At 41.8% G+C, this 24,929-nt stretch overlaps 1 protein-coding gene across 3 annotated transcripts in view; it reads right to left on the reverse strand.

Moving 5' to 3' along the window:
- Nucleotides 1-24,929, reverse strand: part of LOC143275205 (run domain Beclin-1-interacting and cysteine-rich domain-containing protein-like) — a 152,198-nt gene that overhangs the window by 113,549 nt on the left and 13,720 nt on the right. For all 3 annotated transcript variants that reach the window (XM_076579178.1, XM_076579181.1, XM_076579179.1), the window contains exons 4-5: nucleotides 7,542-7,648; nucleotides 4,948-5,125 (exon numbers count right to left, since the gene is read on the reverse strand). In XM_076579178.1, coding sequence (XP_076435293.1) covers nucleotides 4,948-5,125; nucleotides 7,542-7,648 — 285 coding nt within the window. The remainder of the gene's footprint in view (nucleotides 1-4,947; nucleotides 5,126-7,541; nucleotides 7,649-24,929) is intronic.

A 24,929-nucleotide genomic window follows, 5' to 3' on the forward strand; every position in this document is an offset into this window, starting at 1 on the left:
CAAATTTGACTTTTTGATTTTTTTTTTCTGTGATACTGAGTACAGCAACATGAGATTGGAAAAAATCCTTTAAACTTTATTATATGTGAATGCATCCACAAAAAATAACCCAGTACAACAAAAGATGATAATTATATCTTTAATCATTTTTTCATAAAAACTACCTATTATTGAAAAATGAAAGGGTCTGTATGTGGTTTCAAATTAACCCCTTGAATGCAGAAAGTTTTGACAATTTTGTCATTCCTGTGTGCTGAGGAAAATCATGGAGTTTTCCACCTTTGTGCAAAAGGAGTTTACTACTTCCTCAAATACAAATATATATTCTTGAAATTTTGCATGATGATTGTTCATGCACTGTACATCAAGTAGGCAATAAAGTTATTATAATTCCAATGTATAACTGTTGTTATTGTTGCTTTAAATCCAAGTCAAAGAAAATTTCCATGAAATAAATCAAGTAGTTAAAAATTCTCGTCACAACTGTTTCCAGGATTTCCAGTCAAATTTGTTTTCACTGGGTGCCTGTGGCCAGGTAATACATAAGTGCTTGAAATAGCAGCCACCCAGCTGTGTGTTGGCGCCCAGCCAACAGACAGTGCCCTCCCTCCCTCCACCGCCCTCCACCTGATGGTGACCAACTGCCTTACCACCAGTGTCCTCACACCCCTTCCCTTTCAAGCTGCACATCTGGAGTGACTGGCAACTTGCTCATGTTCTCTGTTACTTTACTCCTGGCATGCTAGACAGACATAGACTAACCAGTCTGGGTACAAAACTTACACCATTGTTACTATCACTTTGTCATGAAGTGTGTAGTGACTGTTGTCATCATACACTAAATGTGTACCTGAAATACCACCCTCACCACTACACAGATTTTCTTCCCGATATCTTACAGTATTTGTTGGGCCAATTTTAAGGCTGTGAACCTTCAAAAAAAAAAAAAAAAAAAAGAAAGAAAAGAAGAAAAAAAAGAAAGAAAAGAAAAAAAAAGAAAAGAAAAGAAAAGAAAAAAGCCGTGATTGATCTTTGCTAGATAACATCATTTTGACCAAATGCGTCTACAAGTGACTACAGAATTTTCCATTGCCTACAAGTCTTACAGTACAGACCATACAAGTCCAAGGGATGTGAACAATCTTCAAACATTCTGGAAGACAGGGAGAAACAAAGTAGGTCATTTCCCTTTAACTATCAACTGTGAACTGCTGATGAAAACTGGATGTGACAGTCATGTCCTGTAGGCATACAACACTGTAAAAAAAGGGACACAAGTCTCACGTCCCATGGCAGGCAAGGGGTTAAAGAACAAAGTATGGGTATATCATAGTTCATTGGTTACACATTACGACAGCAGAAACTGCACAAATTTGGGTAGGTGAGTGGCAACTGTTTTTTTGAGTGGGGTGGGGGTGGGGGTAATTGAAACCAGATGCTTCAGTTCCTTTACTTTTTATTTATTTATTTTTTTGCTGCCCCATCATCTGCGCCGTTTCAGTGGCATTACTCCCACGCCGCTCATTTAGATTCCCCCAAACACGGCCACATCCGGGTTCGTCCGTCGCAGTTCTAGCGTCAGCAGTCCACAGGGAACCATCGATGTTAGGTCGCCAGGAGGCCACACACCAGAGGAGACCCTGCACTGCTGCTGAGTCACTTCGGTGGTGTTCAGTGGTGCCTGTTCTGTTTTAACGTACTTAGGACACCACCTACTAAGCCCCCTATTAACGACAATAATGGCTTAGTCGCGGAGCCAGACTGAGTGAGCGTCTCTCCCAGAGTGGAGACCGCCACCACGTCCCTCAAACAACAGCCCCCCATGAATCTGCCGACACTGACGACATTGACAGGACTCATCCCAAGCATGGAAGTGGAGGGGTATCGAAACTGAGGTCACCATGAGAGCAGGGCATGAAAGGCCACAGACTTTGAGACTATTTTGTTTTATATTGATGACGATGAAGGAGGAGGAGGATGACGATGATGATGACGATGTTGCTATGGAGGTCCATTTTGGTTTGGGACTGCGTGACAAGGCTGTACTCTACGCTTCCTGTCATAATGATATCCCGGCGTTAACCAGGCCCGAGAGATGCAGACACTTGCAGTGTTGGTCAGGTAATTAGAGCAACACACCCAAAGACGCATCCTTGAAGTGGATGACACTCGACTGTGTGGTCCCAGTCTCCCCATTTAAGCCCAGAGCACACTCAACTCTGGGTAGGAGCCGGCAACAGGCCGAAAAACCCACCTCCGCTGGGATTCGAACCCGTGTCCTCCCAACCGTCAGTCCGCGACGCTAACCACTTCGCCACGGCGGCTGGTCAGTTCCTTTATTTATCAGATGAAAAGAAATACACCAGCCAACACAGCAAAGTGATTAGCATCATGGACTGACAGCTGAGAAGATGTGGGTTCCACTCCCACCTCCTACTCACAGTTGAGTATGCTGTGGGCTTTAATAGGCAGACTGGGACCACACAGTCAAGTATCATCCGCTTCAAGGGTGCATCTTTGGGTGTGTTGCACTAATCTCCTGACCAACATTATAAGTATCTGTATCTCTTGGGCCTGGTTGATTTCAGGATATTATGACAGGAAACGCAGAGTACAGCCTTGTCATGTATTCCCAAACCTAAATGGACCTCCACAGCAACATATCCATCATCATCATAGTTGTCCTCCTCCTTCATCATCAATATTTATACTCACTCGATACTGATAAATACTGATAACGGCTATAGCCGTTTCGACCTTCAAAAATATCCACAAGTGATGTCGTGACCCAGTGCCACAGACACAGCCATCCATGTCAGAGCCTAATTAGCATAGGCCAACCTTTGACCACTGGAGTGGCTGGCAAGTCACTTGTTGCTGTACTGCTGAGCTATTTTTATCGTCACCCAGGCCTTTGTGTTCAAACAACAATGGTGTCGCAACCCAGTGCAAGTGGTTCACAGAGCAGACAAGGCAGGCATGCTTACACCCTACGAGAAGCTGTGGAACTGGTCTAAACAGAAGAATCAGATGTAGAGTATGGTGAAGAAGATGAGGAGAGTGATTTTGTACCATCTGAGGAGAGCAAACATGAAGGTTCATCAGATATCGAACCTGATGTGGAAGAGCAGAGAGGTGTGGCAAGTGAGGCGGACAGTGACAGTGAAAGAGAGGCCGGTGCACATGGCCTACTGGCTGACCAGAGCACGGACAGTTTTCTTTGATTTGTGAGCAAAGAGTGGCATGAAGGTTTTAAATTTTTTCCCTGCAATTCTGTCATACACGGACCAGGAACTGCACGGACTGCAGTTACAAGGTATGACTGGCCACACCCCCCATAGACGGTTTTTGGGGTTTTTTTTGGTTTTTTCATGTGTAGACTGTGGCTGTTTTGGATATCAAATAGTGAGTTTTTTCGGCCATATGATTAGTGTTAGTGTATTCTTACAGTGCAGACACTTTTGAAATGATTATCAGTGTGATGTGTGTCAAAAACTGCTTTTTTTCAAGAACAGTGTGGATTACCTAGACAAAGGATACCCCATCTCCATTCAGCTACAGAGAGAGTACTATGGAGTGAAGAGCTGCTTACTGTGCTTATTCACAATATCAATAATAATATCTCCAAATTTCAAGACTGTGTGACATTTTTTTTTTCAGACCATACTAATACCTACTGTACTGAAGAATGCCACATGGCAAATTACCAATTAGCTCCTTTTTTGTTATTTATTTTAGTTCATTTGTACGGTACAGAAACTCTCAAGCAGCCTTTTTTTTATACTCTGCAGGGTTTGACAATGCAATTTATGTAGAAAATAACCCTTCTTTCAACAGTGCTGTGAATTTCACCACTATGATGTGCAACCACCCTCAATTTTGTTATCGTAAAAAAGATAATCCTATATATCTCTGGGTACAAAAAGTGAACCATAACAGTAAGAGCTTTGAAAGTTTGTGCTTCTCTTGTTCACTTTATTAGTAATTGTGTCTCCAAATTTCAAGACGGTGTGAGTTTTCTTTTTTTTTCTTTTCTTTTTTTTCAACGCTACACTAAGGCCTAGTATGCTGAAGAATGCCACATGAAAAATTACAAACTTGCAAATTGCATGCTACTGATATTAGTTCATTTGTACAGTGCAGACACTCTCAAATAGCCATGGAAAATAACCGTTCTTTCAAAAATGCTGAAAATTTTTCTTCTATGCATTTGCAACCACCCTCAACTTTGTTGTTGTAAAAAAAACTATGTTTTATCACTCCAGCTACAAAAAATGAACCATGAAAGTAAGGGCTATGAAACTTCGAACCATGCTTATTCCATTTATCAATAAACATGTCTCAAAATTTCTAGTCATTATGTTTTGTCATTATTTTTTGGTGATTTTTTCAAAAACCTATACAAATGCCCAGTATCCAGAGGAACACGTGATTACAAAAAGCCCATTATCGAGTGAGTTAAAAAAAAACGTCCCAAATTATGCAGCCTTCCATGCCCTGCTCTCATGGTGACCTCAGTTTCGATAATCCTCCACTTTTCATGCTTGGGGTTAGTCCTGTCAATGTCTTCAGTGTCAGTAGATTCATGGCGGGCTGTTGTTGGTGGGATGTGGTGGTGGTCTCCACTCTGTGAGGGACACTCACGCAGTCTGGCTCCACAACTAGACAAGTATTGTCATCAGTAGGGGGCTTAGAAGGTGATGTCTTAAGTATGGTAAATCAGTACAGGCACTACTGAACACCACCGAAGTGACTCAGCAGCAGTGCAGTCTCCTATGGTATGTAGCCTCCTGGCAACCTGACATCAATGGTTCCCTATGGACTGACAGTGCTGGGGCAATGACGTGTGTATTGGGGACTTGGAGTGAGAAGCGTATGAATAATGCCACTGAAATGGTGCAGATCATGGGGCAGCAAAAACAAAACAAACAAAAAAACAAGACTTACTATAGCTTCCGGATGCAGACAGCTGGTTGTAGTAGAGGGGGGATGAGGCCAGGTCTGGTGTAGATGAACTCTTGGCATTTTCCTCAAATGACAGGCTCCGCTCCATGATGTTACAGCGCTGACTGTTGCAGGAGGTCTGGCTCACGATGCTCAGTTGAGGCAACCTCTGGGGCTGCAACTGTCATGGAATAGCACCATCACATATTTTATTTAAGTTAGACAGGTTTGTTTATTTGGGGCTTTTTTTCATGTGTGCATGCATGTGTTTATACTGATATGTGTACATGCGTTCCTTTTAAACTGACTAAAACACCCATTCAGTCTGAGGGTTGTGGATCAGTTTCTTTGTTTGGTCATCAGAATTGGTTTTGATTGTCTTGCAATTTTCACCATCATCATCAATATCTGAGTCATAATTGCCACATGAGTCCATAAGTATTTCAATCAGAAAATGCTGTGCAGTTAGCCATTGACTTTGGCCATACTGATGGGAAAAAGCAGAAAACACACCAAACAAATTTAATCAGCCAGTTTTTACCACCAAACTGACAAATGTGAACACAGTAGGAAATGCCGGTTAGTTCCCTTTGCATGTGGTTTATGATTATGTATGAGCATGGAAATAATTTTAATGTAACAAGTTTGAATGCCCAAGCAATACTGGGGCACAGGTTCGAAGAATGGTCATACACGTAAAATGTTACATGTCTGTCTGAGTGTATATGTGTGCGTGCCTGAAATCTGATTGATTGACATTGAAAACAAATGATGAGCGCCCAGTGGCAGCCATCAGTCAACTCTACCCTGGTAGGCAGCCTGTTGTGCAAATGACCCCGTGTTTGTAAAGCAATTAGAGCTTGGTCTTCGACCAAGAATAGGTGCTATATAAGTACCTATACCAATCAATCAAACTGTTCAAAGAGTTCAAAGATTTAATCAAAATGGTGACCAACTTCTCTTTTCATTGTTATTTCCTTCCCACTCAGTAAAAATGGGGTGAACAGAAAACACACACTCACATGCACACACACACAAAATCCATCAAAATAAAAAGATGCCCACACTGTACACATCTGTTTTCACACACAATCAACAGGAAATGAAACTGGCCTCATTTAGAACAAAAATAGCCACGCACACACACCCACTCACACACACACATAAAAGAGAAAGATCTTTATTACATAAAAAGACGAGATAACATATCCAAGCAGCCAAACAGTTTTCAATCAGACCATTCTGATAAAAGAAAAGTATACTGCACGAAAGACATGGTAACAAAGAAACAACAAGTACAACAACAAGGAAAAGGAACAAGTATCAACAGGGTGCAATAGCCGAATGGTTAAAGCGTTGGACTTTCAATCTGAGGGTCCTGGGTTCGAATCTCAGTGATGGCGCTTGGTGGGTAAAGGGTGGAGATTTTTCCAATCTCCAAAGTCAACATATGTGCAGACCTGCTTGTGCCTGAACCCCATTCAAGTGTACACACACGCAGAAGATCAAATACGCACGTTAAAGATCCTGTAATCCATGTCAGCATTCGGTGGGTTATGGAAACAAGAACATACCCAGCATGCACACCCCCGAAAACCAAGTATGGCTGTCTACATGGTGGCGTAGATAAACAAAAACATACATGTAAAATGTTACATGTCTGTCTGAGTGTGTATGGGTGCATGCCTGAAATGTGATTGAATGACACAGGAAACGAATGACGAGCGCCCAGTGGCAGCCGTCAGTCGGCTCTACCCAGGTAGGCAGCCTGTTGTGCAAATGATCCCGTGTTTGTGTAGCTTGGTCTCCGACCGAGGATAGGCGCTATATAAGTATCCATATCAATCAATCAATCAATCAATCAATTTTCACCTAGTGCTTGCTAGGGTTGGTTTACTTTGGTCACAGAGAAAGACACTGCAAAACAAAGAACAAACAAACAAAAATAGAGGATGGGGGGTGACACTGACCTACCAGTCTGGGGTTAATTTAGTTTGACAACAGAGAAACTAAGAATGACACCACAAAACAAGCAAATAAACAGGGGTGGAGAAAGGCACTGACTCATCAGTCTAGGGTAATTTTTGTAAAAGAGAAACACACTGCAAAACAAGAAAAACATGAAAACAAAAACAAAATAAGATAAATAACCACCACCCACCAGTCTATAATTGTTTTAGTCTGGTAACAAAGAAAATTGTATGAAAGATAGAGTCTCTATCAAACCTTTCTTATTTTGCCAAATGATGACCTTGACCTTTGACCTCTCACCTTGCTTTCCATATCATAAAGGGGATGACTTTAAAGGTCATTTATTCATACCTACCATCCTGCCAACTTTGGTTCCTATGCCACAAGTAGTGGCTGAGAAATGCTAACGTTTAAGTTTACCACAGATGGACACACACACACACACACACACACACACACACACACACACACACACACACCAGAAACACAATGGTATTATGTAGACTCACTTTATTTACACAAGTGAGCCAACAAAATGGGGGTTGGGGAGGTGAAGAAGGAATGAATTTGGTAACAGAAATTAATGGCAGAACAAACAAAAAACACCACAGGGAAGGTGAACCCACCAGTCTTGGGTTGATGTCAGCCAGCCCTGCCACCTTGTTGGTCTCCACAGCATGAAGACAGATCAGCATGGCCTCCACATAGTCCACATGGCACAGGAAGGCTCCCTCTGGGGCAGACATTATACATCATATCAAAACAGGACACCACACCCTCTGGGGCAGACAATATACATGATATCAAAACAGGACAATATACATGACATCAAAACAGGACAATATACATCATCATATCAAACAGGACAATATACAACATATCAAAACAGGACAATATACATCATCATATCAAAATGGGACAATATACATCATATCAAAACAGGATAATATACATTAATATCAAAACAGGACAATATATATTATATCAAAACAGGACAATATGTGCCATATCAAAACAGGACAATATATGTGATATCAAAACAGGACAATATACATTATATCAAAATGGGACAATATACATTATATCAAAACAGGACAATATACATCATATCAAAACGGGACAATATACATCATCATATCAAAACAGGACAATATACATCATAACAGGACAATATACGTCATATCAAAACAGGACAATACACATCATACCAAAACAGGACAATATACATCATATCAAAACAGGACAATATACATCATCATATCAAAACAGGACAATATATGTCATACCAAAACAGGACACCACACCCTCTGGGGCACAACATGGTACATCATATCAACATAGGACACTACACATCATTCAGCTAATGAGACAGGAAGGAGGGAGAGGCAGGTGTGTGGGGGTTGGGTGGTGTATGCGTGTACACACATGTGTGCATGCATGCACAAGAGAAATAAGTCAACAAAAAATAGTCCCACGTCTCTTACAATCAATGAGACTGAATCATTTCCCTGCAGTGCACAATAGCTGCTTAAAAAACAACAACAAAAACACACCACCAAAACATGACCTGTAGCTGTGTGTGACACAACAACACACACAGTGTACACTGATTTAAAGCACCAACCAGTCTTTGCCAACAAATCAATACACACACAGTATACATTGTGTTTAAAAAAAAAAGTACCATCATGGTACATAGTTCTCAGCCAACACAGTTTTATCATTCTTTACTGATTACATGTTAAGCCTGCTGAATGATATCAAACTGACACCAGCTGCTATGCAGATGCAACATTTTGCATAGTAAATAAGAAGACTGTAGGTGTTAAAAAATCGGACTCCTCTTCTGGGTTCCTCACAGCATATTATTGATTCAATTGTTCTCAAAGCATATAATCAGGTTTACAACTTACGGTATGTTTATCTCTGACACACAGTACTGATCTGCATATGTGTGCACACACAGGTAATTCAGACAGGACTACCAGGTGTGCACATCTGTTGACCTTAGATCCTCCACAAAGGATATTAGTATTGCAAGCAAAGCAAACAATGGCCTTGGATTACTTATCAGGTTTGCAACCCAGACTGCTGGAATGCATTTCCTTTATTGTTTTACCAGATATATATTGATTTACTGACTGATATGGATACTTATATAGCACCTATCCTTGGTTGGAGACCAAGCTCTAAGCGCTTTACAAACACAGGGTCATTTGCACAACAGGCTGCCTACCAGGATAGAGTTGACTGACGGCTGCCACTGGGCGCTCATTATTCTTTTTCAATGTCAATCAATCAGATTTCAGGCACGCACACATACACACTCAGATAGACATGTAACATTTTACGTGTATGACCATTTTGTTTATTTACCCCGCCATGTAGGCAGCCATAGTCCATTTTCAGGGGTCTGCAAGCTGGGTATGTTCTTGTTTCCATGACCCAATGAACACTGACATGGATTACAAGATCTTTAACATGCGTATTTGATCTTCTGCGTGCGTATACACATGAATAGGGTTCAGGAACTAGCAGGTCTGCACACATGTTGACCTGAGAGATCGGAAAAACCTCCACCTTTTACCCATCAGGCGCTGTCACCAAGATTCGAACCCAGGACCCTCAGATTGGAAGTCCAATGCTTTAACCATTCCGCTGTTGCATATGTAACTGGCTACTGTGTTTAATAGGATTCAACTGTTCTGTTCCTCACCTTAACCCTACTTGCCTTAAAAATCATTAAAAAAAAATTTTTTAATCTTGTGACAGAAGAGTTTGTTTAATTAACTGCACTTGTTTTCTGGAGAAGCTGTCACATCATTCTCATTCAAGTAGTGTCTAAGCCCTTGTTAACAAACAATACTAATATTGCTTTCCCATTCTCTCTCTTGCACGTTCATCCAACACACACACACACACACACACACTTAAATAGACATGTGGACACACAGACAAGGACACCCACCCACACAAACTCACCCTGCCATCCATTCAGACAGAAATGCACACACACACACACACACACACACACACACACACACACACACACACACAAAAGCACGCACATTGTACACACACACACACACTGACACACACACACTGAAAAGTTTGGAAAATATACATCATAAAAACCTTCTCTAAAACAGACTGAAAATATGTACTCTGCCTTTGAAGAAACAGTAGAAACAAATCATATGCTCTAGCCTTTGAAGAACTAGAATGTACCAAATTATAAGACTATTCATTTTACCCGACTTCAACCCATGCACCTTATACAATACATCAAATCAGGGCTAAAATCTGTCTAAAGTTGTGAATCATATTGAGGTTGACATTCAAAGCAGGAAGTAGGACATTTAGAAGGAAACCATGAATCAGAATTTTAAAAACTCACAAATAATCCACTTTCAAACATCATGCAAGTCAAGTGCACATCTAAGAGTGAGTCAAAGAAGCTGTCAAAAATTAGAACTCTGTTCTTGTAGTCTTCCCCAGTGGAACAACAAAGTTTCTCCATCCTTTCACAAAAACTGAAAGACCTTGCTGAGCATCTCTGTATAAAGTCTGTCAGTGGGTTTTATCAGCCTTGCAGCAGGTTTCCTCCAAAACAATCATGAAAGGATTCAAGAAGGCCAGGATTGACGAATCAACAAACCAGCAGACAACACAAATGAAGTAGGAAGTTCTGATGATGTCAAAGTTTCGTCATCAACAAGGTGGACACAACTATAGATCCACGTTCGTCAAGGATTCTGATGAATAAAATTTTCAGGATTTTCAGCAGATGACAGCGTTGTGTGAAAGTGAGTGTATGCCAAGCTTGCATGCGAACCAATAGCCCAATCATTTATGATGTCAGTCTAATCTCTCTTGATCTTGATTCCTGAAATGAAGTTTGTTTTTTTGTTTTTAATCTTTTTTGCTTTTGTTTCACTTTTTTTCATGCACCTTATAATGTACTGCACCATATGTGTTTAAATGAAGGGCTTATTATCCAAAGCATCTTACAGTCTGTTAAAATACAGTGCTCTTGCCTTCTGAGACAAAAGTGGAATAAGTGCCATCTGTGTATGTGCTTTCTTTTATTCTCCCTCCCTCTCTCTTTCCTCCAACTCTCTGAGCTTTCTGTTTCTCTCATGTTTGTATAAAGCCTGTGTTGTTGGCACTGGATAGTTTTTGTTCATTCCTCCAAGGCATAAATAAATAAAACACTGCCAGTGTAGAGACTTTCGGTTTACATACCTGTGCTATGCTCCTCTGAACACACTTGACTAATGCACAATAAGTAAATACAATCTTCCACCACACAACTCAACACACAACACACTGTTTCCAGACATAATTAATGTCTAACAGAACATATTCACAGAAAAAAGAAGCACTTCTTGTTCTTCGTTTTCTAAAACCCATTGTATTGACAAAGTGACTTGGTGGCAGAATAGTCAATTTGAATGCCAACACTGTAACATCTGTGATATGTGTAAGTGGAGATGCCCTTTGACCAATGAACACACTGTGTTGAATGGATGGGATGTGTTTGTGTCAGGTAAATACCATCAGCATTCATCATGAGCCACCTGCTGCATTGTTTGTTCTATTACATGTACCTGCAAACCTGTCACTGGACTGTAAAACATGAAAAAAAAACTGAGAGAAGAGGGGGTGGGGAAAGAGACAGGGAGAGTAGGATGTCTGAATGTGAGGGGGCTTGGGACTGTGCAAGTGGATGGGTGAGGGAAGGGGTGGTGAAAAAGTAAAACACAAAGACATGGACACATACACAATATACACAGGTGATGGTGGAGGGAGGGGAAGAGAAAAGCAGCACAGTTGTAACTGTGACTCTGTGTATGTGAATGAGATACTGTGTGTGTGCGTGCGTGCGTGTGTGTGTGCATGCATGCGCGCGTGCATATGTGCATATGTGTGTGTGCGTGCGAATTTTTGTATGTGTGAGTGTATAAATTTGTGTGTTTGTGCATGTGACTGCATCCACACACATTAGCGCGCATGCATGTGTGTGTGTGTGCATGTATGTGATGTCTGTGTGTGCTGTGCATGCCTGCTTCATGTGTGTACGTGTACACCTCACTGAATTGTCACAGGGGCAAACATACAAACACAAAATTCGATAGACATCAGCAGTATTTTTTTTCCATTTCCATAGATCATGGGTGCGTCCTGAGGCACAGACAATAATGATAAATACTGCCGGCAATGAAGCCAGATCTGTCTGGCAATGTCAAATGCTATGTGTATGGGTCTGTTTATCATGCACACCACATGTCATGTTTCACCAACAATGCTTAGCCTTATCTGTTAACCACTTGATCAGAAGTGTCTGCAATGTGGGTGAGGGGTAGTCTCCAAGTGCAAGATGTGTGTGTGTGTGTGTGTGTGTGTGTGTGTGTGTGCAAACAAGAAACAGAATGTTGTGCTGTCTGAAAACCAAAACCAAAAATTAATGCAAATCTCAGCAAATGTTATCTGGCTAAGATCCGGGAATGACACAAGCAAATTCTGTGGATCCAGAGGCTAAACAAAATAAGTATCAGTATCAGCATCAGTAGCTCAAAGAGGCGTCACTGCATTCAGACAAATCCATATACGCTATACCACATCTGCCAAGCAGATGCCTGACCAGCAGCGTAACCCAACAGGTTTGACAAAATAAACAAAATAAAACTGAAACAAAACTAAACAAAATGTTTATGATCAGGAAATACGGCTTAATTTGGAAGACTTACAACCAATGATTGGTATGAGTAGAACTAATCTTTTTTTTCTCTCTGTATTTATTCAAAATTTGACATTGACAGATAAAGTATTTCAGGAGAAAATGAATTTATCAAAGTTTAGAATAGAACAGAATAGAATATGTCTTTATTACCAAGTGTACCAGGGTCACAAGGAATATTCGGGGGAAAGTACATAAAACAGTATGACCATAAATAAATTAAAAAAATCATACACAAACACAGAAACAGTAGAAATTATGATACATATATGTACATATCAATACAAAACTTGCGCGTACTCACACATGCACACACACAAACACACACACACACACACACACACACAGTTTGAATAGAAGCCGCACATTACATGTGGATGGGGCTGATGACCTTATCTTTTGGTAGATGGTTGTTGATTGCACAGTTCTATTTAATCATACTGGATTTGTTTGAGAGACAGGGCACTGACTGCTTTGGGGAAAAAGCAGTTTTTATGCGAAACAACTGGTTTTTGTCCTTATACTTCTGTACTGTCGACCGGAGGGGAGCATCTTGAAAATCCCCAAAGCTGGATGTGATTCGTCCTGGCTGATTGATTTTGCTGTTTTGGATGTTCAGATTGGTTTTTGAGTGTTTACTATGGACAGTGAGTTTAGCATACAAAGTGATACATGTACTTTCGATGCAATGTCTTGTCATTCATCATGTTTGCTTCCTTAGTTGGACCAACCTGCAAGTTTTGATGAGTTATTTACTCAAGGAGGCGTCAATGTATTCAGACAAATCCATATCGCAACACCACATCTGCTAAGCAGATACCTGACCAGCAACTTTACCCAACATGCTTAGGCCTTGAGGGAAAACAGAATCATATGAAATAAAATAAATAAAATAAAACACATAAATAAATACATATATAAGTGATTGAATAAATGAATTGATCAATTAGAATAGTAAATAAAAACAGAAATAAATAATGAAATTAAACTAGATAAACAGATACATAAATGAAATAAAATCTTTTTTTCAAAATAATGAATAACAATATGAAAACAATGATAAAATAAACAAATCAATGAATAACCAAATAAGTGTAAACAAACACACACACTTGCATGCACACACACACATATGCACAACAGATATGCAACAAATATTCTGTCTCACAATAATGAAAGCACAAACAAAAGCACACAGGCCCTACACTACAAATAAAAGCACATGAGCCCTGTCACACAAACTTACACACACACACACACACACACACACACACAATCTACATTCCACACTCATACTCACACACACACACACACACTCTCCTACATACCGCAGCTTCCACAGCACAAACACACACACACATTCTTTTTGCCACCGCTCCCACATTACCCAAAACACAGAGATACACACATCACATCCCTACCCCCAACACACATGTAATGGCATTATTCTGAAACAACCCCTCATGAGTTGTCTTCATTCCTTTTCCTTCACTCTTGTCCCTTTTGTCCCATTTCTGCATAATGACTCCATCGAAGATAGAACCCACCAAACCACTGCACCACACACACACACTTGCACAACAGATATGCAACAAATATGCAGTTTCACAGAACTGGAAGCACAAACACATTTACACAAGCCAAACACTACAAATAAAAGCACACGAACCCTGTCACATAACCTCTCTCTCTCTCTCACACACACACACACACACACACACACACAAACCACATATCTACATTACCTATCTCCCACATTAACCGCCACGCGCGCACACACGCACACATGCATGTACACACTCACTAACATGCATACACACACATGCACCTGTACATGCACAGCTTTCCTGACAAACATGTGCGCGCACACACACGCGCGCACACACACACACACACATTGCCGCATGAGGGATGGTGACAGATCTCTGATTCCTTAAACTAGGCATCTAGCATGTTGCTCAGTCTAATATATTTGGGAAAGCCCAGAGAGACTCTGTTTGGATGAATTATTGTCACAACTCAGCATTCTAAATCTTCTGTGACATTTTCTTTTGGGGTGAATGATGTGTTGTTTAGAGAATGACAAAGGACAAACTGAACTTTGCGAGTTTGTGATCACATGGACAGTGTGTGGCAGAATGACAACATTGTGCTTATCCTGTGTGTGTGTGTGAGTAATAAAAACGCCTACATCACCTAACCGGATATACCTGAATGGAGATATGGCTGTGGAAATGGCTGGTCACAGTGAATCTGCCGGTGTTGTGCATGTGACCATTTTCAGTGGTTGGGAGTTCACTGTTGCTTCTTCAAGACTGTGATCTTTCCCTCACATACATACATCCCAGACAACAACTGCGTGGTGGTGGGAGACTTCAACAGTCACTCAGAGAGATGGGGAGATTGACACACATCTTCATCTCATCAACCAAGAAGATGATGAACCCACCTTCTACTCTAGACGCTGGATGACCACATCAACACCAGATCTAGCGTTCGTCACCAACAACCTGTTCGTCAAGACCACAAAAACAGTCCTTAACCAGCTTGGAGGAAGTGACCACAAGCCCGTAAAACTCTCTATCAACCTCAACTTGCAGGCTCCTCAAGCAACATGTTTTCCCTGCTGGAATTACAGAAAGGCGGACTGGACTCTCTTCGAGACCCTCACAGATACATACACAAAGCCAATCAACATAAGGCAGAAGGACTCAAACAAGATGGTTCAAGACTTCACAAAGGCAGTCTTGAAAGCTGCTATAGAATCCATTCCAAGAGGAGCACGCAAAGACTACAAGCCCTACTGGACGGAGGAACTCCAGAATCTGGAAGATGCTGTTACGGAAGCTAGGGACCGAGCAGAAAAGCAGCCATCACTGGAGAACAACATAGTGCTGAAGGAAGTAACTGCCAGATACAAGCTGTCCTGCGCACAAGCTGCAAGAAAAAGCTAGCAAGAGAAAACTGAAAGCCTAAATCTCGACAAGGATGACAGCAAGCTGTGGAAACTGGCTAGAACCATCAGCAACGAAACAACAAGTCACACCACAATAACAATACAAGAGAATGGAAATTACCTCTGGAAAGAAAGCAGCAGACCACTTCATAGACGTCTATGAAAACATCAGCAATCTGGAAGTCCCTCCTGAATATACAGCTGCAGGGCACAGGGCCCAAGGTGAACTTCATGAGAAAGAGCCCCAAGAGGAAGTCATGACCACAGCTTTCACAGAGAAAGAGCTGGAGGAAGCATTGCAGAGCCTCAACCTGAAGAAGTCACCTGGACCAGACGGAATCACAAATGAAATGATTCTGCATCTTGGGATGAAGAGCAAGGCAGTCCTTCAAACAATCTTCAACTCCAGCTGGAAGATAGGATCAGTCCCACAGTGCTGGAGGGAAGCAGACATGATCCCCATTCACAAAAAGGGAAAGGACAAGTCGAAGGCTGACAGCTACAGACCCATCAGCCTTACAAGCTGCTTAGGAAAGCTGATGGAGAGACTTCTCAACACTAGGCTTGCCTGGCACCTTGAGGAGTATCAGCTGCTGAGCCCTGAACAGGCAGGCTTCCGCCAACACAGATCAACAGAAGACCAGATCACATTAATCACCCAAAGCATTGAGGACGCATTCCAAGAAAAGAAGAACACACTTGATGTCTGGACTGACATGGAGAAGGCGTTCGACAAAGTCTGGAAGGACGGACTCAGGCTCACACTATGGTGATGTGGTGTGTCTGGGAGGATGTACACCTGGATCAGCCAGTACCTACACAACCACGAAGCCCGAGTCAAGATTCAGGACCAGAAGAGCAAGAAGGTACTGAGACAGGGAGTACCACAAGGAGGAGTCCTTTCGCCAACGCTGTTCCTCATCTTCATAGATGATATCATCAGAGAACTGCCAAGAGGGGTCAGAGGAGCGATCTACACAGATGACCTGGTAATCTGAAGAGTACACCACTACAGCACAGGTACGCCTCCAGACTGCGCTCAACAAGATCAGCAACTGGACCAAGGAATGGCTTGTCTCTGTCAACTCAAGCAAAACAACCTACACAGTCTTCAGCCTATCCAGCAAAAAACAAGAGGCGAAGCTGACACTGAACAACCAAAGGCTTGTAGAGGAACCCACACCTACCTACCTGGGAAAGACCTTTGACCACCGGCTCACTTGGAAACAGCAGATCACCAGATGCTGTAGCAGGGCCAAGCGGAGACTGGCGATCATGAAGAACCTTGCAGGGATGGACTGGGTGGCTGATGAACGTATCCTGAAGAGACTCTATACGGGGACAGTCCAACCTGAGTTGGATACGGGACATCAGCATGGGCATCAGCTGCAAAGTCTAACCTCAACCATCTCAACAAGATACAGAACCAAGCTCAGCGTGTCATAACTGGCGCCATGAAATCCACCCCAATCCTGAAGAAGGAGGAGTACCACTGGGCTACAGTCAATGGAGGACAGAAGGGACACAAAGATCCTCATCCAGGCAGCAAAATTTAAATGCCTTGAAAACCATCCAATGAACAACAGAATGAGCAGACCCACCAAGAGCCAGCTGAAAAGAGGCAGCTTCATCCATCAGTCAAGATGCCTTAAAAGACAAACCCCAGTCTTGATGGAACACGAAGCAAAGCCTATCCTGGCAAATGTCACCCACCCATCTTGGAAGAGGCGGGTGTTCCCCACAGTTGTCACCAGCATTCCCGGAGTGGAGAAGAGAGGAACACAGTCAGACACCCAAAGGAAGGCCCTGGCCATGGAGTACATCTGCAACCAGTACCCCCAGAAGACTGGACCCATGTCTTTACAGATGGCTCAGCCACAGAAGCAACGAGGGATGGTAGAGCTGGAATCTTCCTCCGATACAAAGACGGAGATGAAGAAATTGCAATTCCAACAGGAAAATACTCCACCAACTTCCGAGCTGAGCGAGAAGCCCTCTGTGAGGCAGCCACAACAGTCTCGCAGAACTCCACAAGAATAACAGGGCAGGTGGTGGTGTTCTCAGACGCTCTCTCTCCATGCTCCAAGCCCTCAAGAACAACCGCTGCAAAGAACAGAACCATCTCACTTCAGTCCTTGTTGCCCTGAGTGCCAGAGTGGAGAAAGTGGTGATACAATGGGTAACAGCACACTGTGACATCAGAGGCAACACAAAAGCAGACATTCTGGCAAAAGACGGTGCACAGAAGGAGCAGGCCAACAAACTGGTGTCATACGATGAAATCAAGACAATCATCAAGGCACAGCAAGGAATAAAGGGGCGCCTCCAGCACCCCAAATATAACCCAGAAATCAGATACCATTTGCTGGAACGACAGGAACAGGTCAAGATCTTCTGCCTGAGGACTGGACACAACCGCCTGCTCCACCATATGCACACAAAATTTGGCATTGGACAAAGTGGAGAGTGCCCTTGTGGTGAGGGACCAATGACAACCGACCACATCCTTCAAGACTGTATGATGCATGCAGCATCTAGGAGGAAGTACTGGCCAACACCGACAGCAGTGGAAGCCAAGCTGTACAGCACCCTGGAGGAGCTGCAATGGACAGCAGCCTTCATAGAGGACACCGGGCTGCTCATCTAACAGGCGGCGAACAAGGAAGAAGAAGAAGAAGTTGCTTCTTCAATTGCCAAAATGGGTTGTTGCTGCTTTGTAGTCTGTGCTGATCGTGTGGGCTGTCCTTGAGTCTTGGACAACGTGCACGTCTGTTTTGCCCAGCAATTGGTCATCGAGGCGCTCGTGATTCATGTAGAACATTTCAAGTGGTGGTTGTGTTTCATGCTCTGGATCACATTCTGGCTTATGAATCTTGGAGTGAATAGGTTGATACTGCAACTCTTCAAGGTTTTTTTTCCTTTTGATGATGCTCATGTCTGACTCCCGAGTTTGTTACTTGATATGTGCCATGTGGCCATATTTACTTCTGAACAGAACATGACATAAACCAAACCGATCACTAGCCAGATTAAATTCTGAACATTAAAACATTGTGTTTCACAAGTTAGTGAAAGGAGGAGTTTGTAATATACTTACCATGTCAAACTGATGCAAACTAGGTCTATCTGTTTGGTCTGCTTGGCCAAATTTGAAGCACCCAACAGTTCTTTTGTTGTACTGATTGTAAAATTTCATACAGCATGTTGACAAAGATGAGTAGAATCAGGATGGAGAAATCTTTAAAAGGACTGTTCTTTTGTTCTTTTTTTTTTTTTAAAAGCTAAATTTGGAGTTGCTGAATTTATTACAAATTTGTCTTTTATAATAACTGGGGTTTTTTTATAAGCAAAAAAAAAAAAAAAAAAGAAAAAGAAAAAGAAAAAATCCATAACATAAAAATTAAAGTTCAACAACAAACATAAAGGAAACACAGGTGAGTGAGGACTGAATAAAAAAAAAAAGTTAACTGTAGGGGGATGGGGGTGAGGGAGGGAGGGTGTAGGGAGGGAGGGAAGGAGGACTGAAGTCTGGGGAGCAAAGTCTCTCTGAAGATGACAACAACAAAAATGGTGCTGTTCATGAGTTACCAATGATCCACTGTTCTGCATGGGTCAATATTAACTCTCTCTCTCTCTCTCTCTCTGTTTTAACTTGCACACAAACACACAAAAGAAAGAACAATGTTTCTTATAGGCCCTCTGAGAGCTATCATAGGCTTCTGTCTGAAAACCTGGGGGACATTTGGCAATTTTAGAAGACAAAGTCTTGGGAAAAGGAAAAAGCAGTCTTATCATATCAATAGCATGTGTGTGCGTGTGCGTGTGAATGCGTGTGCACGTAGGCATTTAGTATGTTGTAAGTGGTGAGGGATAACTTCCCTTGTCCCTTAGTCTGGATGACCATTGGGGCAGCACAGATAACCTGTCAACAACCTTCCTCCATCCACCTGAGGGATAATAATGGCACAATAAGACAGTGAGAAACATCGAAACCAAGGTCCAGACATAGTCCCAGAGGGAGAAGGTGGTGAAGACAGCTGTTACATCGACATGGTAGTTGCAAGGAAATGGCTTTCAACTCTGCCTTTTCATACACTTCAGGTTCTACAACAGAACTGGACTTTGACCCCCTTCACCCCTACCCTATTACCTCTACCCCCATCCCTTCTGGCATTTCCCAGTCTTTTTTTGTCTTTTTTTCTTTTCTTTTTTTTTTTAGTGTGGCCTCCAACCTCCTCTTTTTTCCCACTTTTTTTCTTTTCTTTTTTTTTTTTTCCTTTTTCTGGGGGGGGGGGGGGGGACTCCATCCTCCTCTTTTTTCCCACATCTTTCTTTTTCTTCTTTCACAAACTCATATTTACCTTTCATGCACCACTTTCCCCCACACACCTTAACTAATCACTTTCATTCTTTCCCCTATCGTCTGGCACAGCAATTGCCCCAGTGTGTCTTGAGGCATGCATTTTAAGAATATTCAATGTCTGTGTACATTTGCCAGGGTTTTTTTGATGTTCTAGTGTTCTGAGGTATGCATTCTAAACATGTATGACAAGTGATTACATCTGTCTGGGTTTATTGTTGCCCTACAGTGAGTTGTTTGTTTGATACTGAAGCTTTTCTGTCATCCATCCTCTCTCTCTTCCTCCTCTATCTTAACCTAATACATAAAAAATAATAAATAAATGAATAAAAGATATGTCATCTGTATCATAACAATGGACCGACCCTATCTTCCCTTTTAATGTTTACATTTGTTTACATGCCAGTGGTTTTGTTAACCTAGTGCATGTATGTAACAGTGTATGCAGAGTTGGAAGTGGCTGGGCACATCCTTTCCATTGAGCATCTCTCCCAGAAGGCGCCGTCCCTTGTTCAGTCGAAAGCTAAAGCGAAAGCGAACAAGGGATAGCTAAGAAGAGTGGTCATAGGGAAGGTTTAAAGTGGCAAGAAATTCACTCCCTTCCCAGCAAGGGAAGAAAAGCCAATACTTGCCAGGATATGTGTGAATGTGTGCATGCATGTATATGCATATGCGTGTATGTTTTTGTGTGTTTGCATGCATGCGTGCATGCAAGCAATTTATATTATGAAATCTTACAGATCTTACGATATCTAAGCTGATTTTCAAATATCATTGACAATGGTAATTTTGATTCAGTTTTCTTATATATGCTGATGCACATTTTGGCAATCAGAAGGACTAATATATTCCCAAAATACTTTGACAGGCGGACAATGAAAAAAGAAATGCTCAATATAATCAGTTTCTTCTGGGCAGTAGGAGCACCTTTGGTTGTCTTTCTTTCTCATTTTACACAACAGGATATTAGTAGGATAAATATTATGCAAGATTTTCCATTGCAATACTCTTAAACGTGTTTCTTTTGAACATAGACAGGGAATCTCCAATATTTTCTTATTCAGATCTACACCAAATTTATGATTCTAAAACCTGATGGCACATGGTATGGAGTAGTTGTTATTGCACAATACTAAAGTCTTTACAAGTGAGTAATTTCTTACCACAGAAAGGAGGAATATTTGACAGGTCAATGTCAGACCTCTCTTGTTCATTAATTACAGAGGTGAACTGTCAAACAGCAGCAACAACAACATTGTACTCTAATATTCTTGCTGGAGACTCTCCGATTTTCAAACATGTGTCATTATAGTTAAAAATGCCATTAGTATTATACATGTCTTTCACATGTATTATCCCACCCCTGACCCAATCAGGAAAGAAAAGAACGTTTCCCTGATACTTTAAGTGTCTGTTATTCCATAATAGGTTTAAATATGGTGTTTCACCTGCTTGCACATTAAGATCTAACCATGTTTGCAAAACCATCCTCCAAAACTGAGAATTAACCAGATGCAAATACTTGAATGCAATACTCTTTACGTTTGTGAAAAAACATACATTAAATACACCAAAATTAGCAAACATTTTCCTGGGTACATGAACCCATTTTCGTGTTCTCCTGCACTACAAAGACGCACCACCCATTGCAAAAGAAACACTGACTGCATTTGCCTAACATCAATCATCTTTAGCCCCCCCTGTTCAAAACCACTGCATATTACACTTCTCTTAACTTTCTCAAAAGCTTTTTTGTTGCAATTCTGTTTACGCCAAAGAAATCTAAAGAGTATTTGATTGATCAATATAAGTACCTTTTCTGGAATAATGAAAGCCTGCATAATGTAAACAATCTGGGAAATAAGAAAAGTTTTTATTATGTTTATCTTTCCAATTAAACTTAAGTCTCTCTTTTCCCATGAATGAATAATTCTTTTAAGATTCTCAATTCTGTACACTCAGTTCTCTTCTAAAGAGGACGCAGAAGTATTGTTGGCGTAAAAAATGCCAAGAATTTTAATCTTTTTCCTCCAAAGAAATCCATAAAAAGTATCAGTACAATCTTTTTTACTTCCTAGCCACATTCCAACTGATTTACAGCGATTTATTTCAAGCCCTGAAAACCTAGAAAAATCTTGAAATATGTTTAACACGTGTAACATATCATGTTCATCCTGCAAAAATAAAGTAACATCATCTGCATACATAGCTATTTTCAGTAATCTAAGGAACAAATTATCATCAGGTTATCCTAACTCTATTCCTTTTATGTGTGTACAACCACATATCTTTATAGCTAGAATTTCAATGGTGAGAACAAAAGCTAACGGTGAAAAGGGACATCCTTGATGAATTCCCGATTCTACGGGAAAATACTCTGATATCCAACCACAGTATGTGACACAACCTGCAGAAAGTTGTCAGCAGTCAATGGCTGGGATGGATCAGGCTGTGGGAGTGCACTTCATGTGCCCGCAGGTCACCGAGTCTCATTCTGTGGTGGAATTCCTAATGGAAGAGGGTTTCCATGGGGAAAATTTTTGCTGAAGGTTCTTTAGTGAGAAAGGGGACCGGATCCATGACAGGCCTCTGGCTGTGTGTGGTGCGCACTAAGTCTGGGATGGAGCAGGGCGGGGGCAGGGAGGAAAGTGGCTCTAGATGTATTGTACTGGCCATTTACATCAAATCACTGATCTGACATGCGTTTTCAGTATGGCCAACAGTAAAGTGAGAGCTGTATTATCAGCGGTTTCTGAATTGCAAAGGGAAATCATTTGCAGCTTAGTCTTTCATGAAGGACTAGAAGTCAAATTGCACTGCAACTTAGTGCTGTAGTCTTGACTATGTCTCCCAGACTAGAGGGCTAACTAGCCTTTGGGATCCGTCCCTATGGTGAGTCCTAAGATCCTCTTGATCGAGGGACTGGGGATGCAACTTGGGCAAAACACTCTCTACTATAAATTGTATAATAAAATTCCAGCCCGAATAATCGGGGCAGCAGTTGCCTCCTCTGCTGATCTGATGGTCAATGTCATACATGACTGATTATCATATACTGGTCCTAGGAGGACACCAGTCAGCATTGGTAAATCAGGAAACAGCTGCTGTGTGCTTGAGGGATGAAGGTGTCCACCATGCAGGTTATGTTGAAATGTAAGGAAGCCGGAAGGATTTTACGGGGTCTTGTGGTGCAACCGTGTGTCTGAAAGACATGGTGCTTGCTTCCAAAGTGACAACAAAGTCATCCTCTGACAGGCCCTTGACTGAAGGCTGGGGCTCCATGATGGGATAGCCTGCCTAGGCTAGAAACCCCTGGAAGTGTCTCATTGGAAAGACAGTGCCTGAGAAGGAAGCCCATCTGTAACCACAGCAGTGGTTGTGTGTTGAAGCTGAAAGGATCAGGCAGGGAAGACCAAGTGCAGAAAATGCTTTCGAACGCCAATTGTTTGAGACATCGATGCTGGATCTCTGTTCAAACAAGGCGATGGGGCGAACTAATGTGCTTGAATGTGGCATCTGCCATGTCGGTATAAGTGGGCAGAAAGGTACGCCCCTGTGGGTAATGGACGGTCCGTTCTGCTTTGTGAGACGCATCCGTCCTCGTCAATATGCCATTCTCCCGAGTGTAGAGGAAAACAATTATTACCCAGGCCTTCTGCTACTAGTGAGGAGTGGAAGAGATGGACTTAGGGTGATTGTCCCCTGCCCAGTGGGCAGTTTTTGGGCCCGCTAAAACTTAGAAGGAATGAAGGGCATGTGTGTCCAGAGTGGCACCTCTAAGTTGGACTGCCTCATCCCTCCTTGTACCAGGTTAGGGCATCTCTAGCCCGGTGGGTGATTGTTGTAGGCAAATGAGTTGGGTTGCCTTGTCCCTCCATGCACCAAGAGAGGGCATCCTTAGCCCTGTGGGTGGGAAGGGAGTGTGTGTGGCTCCCTAAGGACCAGCCACTACTGATATGTGAAGGAGCATACATTCAGGTGTGAATGAGGCAGTTTTGTCTGTGAGTGAGTGCAGTCGTCCTCCGAAAGCAAGGTACGGATGAATTTATGAAAATGAATACATATATGTGCAATGGGATTATAAACTTCCAATAACTCAAGTGATGGTGTGAGGAATATGCCAATGACATGACAAGAGATCGAGTCACAAGAAATAAGCGGCTGTATAAGCAAACGTGTAGCGTGCACAGATATACCCAAGTAAATGGGTAAGTGTGCATAATCCGTAATGGGAAGGAATCTGTGTATGCACCTACATATGAGATGTACATACGCATATGAATAAAGTGCCAGTATGTAGACACAGAGAGATCTGGGCATGTGAACAGAATGACGCAATTCCGTGTCTGTATTGCTATGTAGGGAATCTCAATGAATAGATGTCAATGAATAGAGATAGAAATAAAATTGTACATGTTGATATGAAAGTCGTATGAACCTATCCCGTAAGCGCACACACATGTGTATACCGAGGGATAAGTATACATCTATAAGTGTAAATAGAAATGTGTATAAATGTAGCAAGATATTGTGTGTGTGTGTGTATATATATATATATATATATATATATATATATATATATATATATATTTAGAGGGGTTTAGAGGGGGAGGGATATATATATATATATATATATATATATATATATATATATACCCTTCTTTTTTTTTATAATAAATCAAAAAGAATAGAAAGGAAAATATTGTGATTTATTTCCTGTTATTGTGTATAACCTGAAGAGAATGGTAACACTAACAGGGATGGTTGCCTGCAGAGGACTGTGTGCAAGTGTGTGGGGATGAAGAACCCCAAAGTTCAGTGGCTAATAGCCTGAGAAACAGCAAGAAAGGTGCAGTTGCTATGCAAAGTTGTGTAAAGTCCATGAATGGGCATCAGGACCCAATGAGAAACCGAAAAAACATCATTGGTGGACAACACAGGGGGCAGGAGTGACGTGC

Source organism: Babylonia areolata, chromosome 30, assembly GCF_041734735.1.
Source record: "Babylonia areolata isolate BAREFJ2019XMU chromosome 30, ASM4173473v1, whole genome shotgun sequence".
Classification (NCBI taxonomy): Eukaryota; Metazoa; Mollusca; class Gastropoda; order Neogastropoda; family Buccinidae; genus Babylonia; species Babylonia areolata.